The sequence below is a fragment of the Pinus tabuliformis genome, chromosome J (genome assembly GCF_031772625.1).
Source record: "Pinus tabuliformis cultivar Carrire ecotype Pingquan chromosome J, CPIR1, whole genome shotgun sequence".
NCBI classification, from domain to species: domain Eukaryota; kingdom Viridiplantae; phylum Streptophyta; class Pinopsida; order Pinales; family Pinaceae; genus Pinus; species Pinus tabuliformis.
This window is the reverse complement of record NC_142295.1, coordinates 965,427,544-965,430,955: the sequence shown is the minus strand read 5'-3', so window position 1 is coordinate 965,430,955 and position 3,412 is coordinate 965,427,544. Positions and strand designations below refer to the sequence as shown.

The following is a 3,412-nucleotide window of genomic DNA, read 5'->3' as shown; positions in this document are numbered from 1 at the left end:
TGATTAATATATAATAATAGTTATATTTAGAGATAATATGTGTGATCCATCCAACATTTTGAATGATGACTTTATCCATTAATCAATAAAAAAATATAATAATCATTAACAATATAATTAACCGTAAAAATCTCCCATCAAAATACCAAAAAAATATTCTTAAAATAAACCCAATTGATTTTTCATTAACGGTGAAACCATTGACCTTAGCGAATATTTATATAAAAGTATGAAAAAATTAAAAAGAGGAAAACAAAACACACATAATATGTTTCGTAAAATATATTAAAGAATCTAATTTCAAAAACTCAAAGGCATGAAATTATTAATAAAAGATTGTCCTCTAAGATTTAGGAAGTACGTGTAGACACTCTGTGACATTGGCTTCAAACCGCGTGGATAATGAAGTTGGAACATAGAAATAAATTGATAAAAAATCTCAGAAGGTCAAAAAAAAAATGCAAATATGGGCTCTTAAAAATCCACTAGTCGACACTCTGTTACAGCGTCTGGTAGGCTTAATGATTGAGACGTAGACACTCTGTTACAGCGTCTGGTAGGCTTAATGATTGAGACGGGACATTGGCTTCAAACCGCGTGGATAATGAAGTTGGAACATAAAAATAAATTAAAAAAAAAGTTTAGAAAGTTTAGACTTTGCCACTCAATATATATATGAGTGAGGGCAGATTAGAGAATTAAAGCTTGTCTGGATCGCCTCCACTGGAAGGATGGAGATCATGAATTTGATCAGGTTTGGACTGTGTGAGGATATATTGGACGAGAATGTAGGGAAAATCAGGCACTGACCAGCAATCTTTTTCTCACAGAGAATTAGTTATCTTAGAGAAAACTTCAACCGCTGATACAGAGCCTGAATATGGCTACAGAATTGACTTCTAGCCAAATGAATGAGAGATTTCAAGAAAATGTTCCTGATAAAGAAAAAGTCTGTTTGAAAGACATGGAAGAGGGCAGAATTGAAGGTCATGGGTCATGCATGCCATCTCTTACGTTTGTTCGGAAGGTAAGATTCTTGTTGCAGAATTGAGGCAAACCCTGATTCAGACTTTCTTTTTCAGTTAAGTTGTTTGCAGTGTTGTACCGCGAATTCTTGTAGGGTTGGTGAATTCTTGTTCTCTTACACATAAGAAGAGGGAAATTGCATTTTCTGAGACGTGGGTACTGTCGCAATAAACACTAATCTGTTAACTTTCAAGATATTTTAACCTTGAACATATTTAGTGCAGGTGTTAGCAGAAATTATTGGGACATTTTTCCTGATATTTTCAGGATGTGGATCAGTCGTTATTGATCAGAAAAGCGATCATTCCATCACTCATCTGGGTGTATCGCTTGTTTGGGGAATGGCAGTCATGATCATAATTTATGCCATAGGTCATATTTCTGGAGCTCATCTCAACCCTGCAGTGACTCTGGCCTCTGCACTTGTGCGAAGATTTCCTTGGGCTCAAGTATGTATACAATTGTTTTAGGCAAATTAACATATTGACGGAGATTGTTAAACTTAGGTTGATTGTAGATTTTGGAATATTTGAGAGTTTGAGAATGAAAGGGATGTTAAGTAATCAGTTTTTGATGGTAGATTTTGGAATATTTGAGCACTTGAGAGTCAAAGGGATGTTAAGTAATCATTTTTTTTTTAATCGTCAGATTCAGAGTATTTCGGAGTATTTTTGAAATTCAACAATAACATAAATTTAATATTAGACATCTTTAGGTTGATTACATATTTTTTGAATTTGACATATTTTTGAAATCTGCACTCAACATAAGTTCAACGCTCAGAACACTAGACATCTTTATGTTCATTGCCTATTTTTTGAATTTGACATATTTTTGAAATCTGCAATCAACAACGCTCAGAACACTAGATAACATAATATCTCTATGTTGATTTCAGATTCTTTGAATTTGACATATTCCCGAAATCTGCAATTGACAGATGTTTAACACTCCGGGATGGTTATGTTGATTACATATTCCAGAAATATAACAAATGAAAAAAAAAATGAAATATGGTTTTGTATGGGATTAAAATCACAGGTTCCAGGCTACATAGGAGCTCAAATTTTTGCATCAATATCTGCTGGATTTGTCCTCCGTTTGATGTTTGGAGAAGTGGCACACATAGCAGCCACAGTACCTACTGGCTCAGACATGCAGTCCTTCGTTCTAGAAATACTTATCACGTTTTTCTTAATGTTTGTGGTTTCTGCTGTCTCTACTGATACCAAAGCGGTATCTATTTCTGACTACCCTCGATTTCTTGACCTTTTTATATCCATTTAAGAAGGATGAGATATGCTTGCACATGCCATTAAATTTCTTATTACAGTAACTGCGAATTTCTAATGGAACAGATAGGAGAATTGGCAGGACTGGCAGTTGGAACAACGATTGCAATGAATGTAATCATAGCTGGGTATTGGTTCTCTGCCCTCATGATTCTTATCTGCTTTGGCAATATTTACTGGAAGAACCACCATTAATAATGCCATATCAGTACTAACAAGTGCAGAGTTAACATGATATTTATTATTTGTCCAGACCAATTTCAGGAGCTTCAATGAATCCTGCAAGGACAATAGGCTCTGCGGTGGCTGGCAACAAATATACAAGCATTTGGATATACATGGTTGCACCTGTAATCGGTGCTGTAATGGGTGCATTGTGTTATAACATGATTCGCTTGACTGATAAGCCAGTACGAGAAATTGAAAAGAGTGGGTCGTTCCTGAGGAGCTTGCGCTCCAGAAACCCAAAATAACTAACTCGCATGAATCTTTCATTTCCAGTAGCGGCTTGCTGCAGTCGAATTGGAGAGAGAATGGAGACGAGGAGTTGTAATTATTTGGATATAGAAACTCTTTCAAATGTAAGCGTTAATTGTGGAGGTTTTTGTTTCTCTCTTTCTAAATTTTTTTTAGAAAGGTCTGCTTCTCTCACGAAGCTCCACTGTTGTTAAGTTGATGTATCCTCATGCTTTTATATTCTCGCAATTTTGCTCAGGCGTGGCTCAGCGCCTCCTGTTTTTGCTGGCGTTCTCATGTTAGTGACAATATGTTTTCATGCTGTCTCATCAGTCACACTATTTGACTATCTGATCAGCTGTATGTTTTTCCAGCTGATTCTCACAGATTTCGATCATGTATACAGATCTTTATATTTCCTTAATATAATCTATTATGGTTTTTCTCTCTGAAAAAAAAACATGTAAAACATCTTTTATGCAATTAAATTGGCAACAATTTAGTTTCCTGGTATGTTCATGCATCATATGTGGCAAACTTACGTATCTATATATTAAATATATAAGTTTTGTTTTACAATTAATTTTTATAAGAGAATATTTCAATCATGTCTCATAATAAAAAATTAAATAATCAGA

General features: G+C 34.7%; 1 protein-coding gene across 1 annotated transcript; it reads left to right on the top strand.

The window, feature by feature from the left end:
* Nucleotides 1-689: 689 nt before the first annotated feature.
* On the top strand, nucleotides 690-3,177 carry LOC149230043 (aquaporin NIP1-1-like). The gene is made up of 5 exons (XM_089375989.1): nucleotides 690-1,027; nucleotides 1,251-1,475; nucleotides 2,068-2,262; nucleotides 2,385-2,446; nucleotides 2,572-3,177. Exons 1-5 carry the CDS (start codon nucleotides 881-883, stop codon nucleotides 2,789-2,791), a joined length of 849 nt encoding a protein of 282 aa, XP_089232115.1. The 5' UTR covers nucleotides 690-880; the 3' UTR covers nucleotides 2,792-3,177.
* The last annotated feature ends 235 nt before the right edge of the window (nucleotides 3,178-3,412 follow it).

Excerpts from the sequence above, each read along its gene's own strand:
- LOC149230043 (XM_089375989.1), top strand. The coding sequence starts at position 881 with ATGGCTACAGAATTGACTTCTAGCCAAATGAATGAGAGATTTCAAGAA. Across the intron at positions 1,028-1,250 it reads CTCTTACGTTTGTTCGGAAG|GTGTTAGCAGAAATTATTGG; the intron begins GTAAGATTCTTG and ends TATTTAGTGCAG. Across the intron at positions 1,476-2,067 it reads GAAGATTTCCTTGGGCTCAA|GTTCCAGGCTACATAGGAGC; the intron begins GTATGTATACAA and ends TTAAAATCACAG.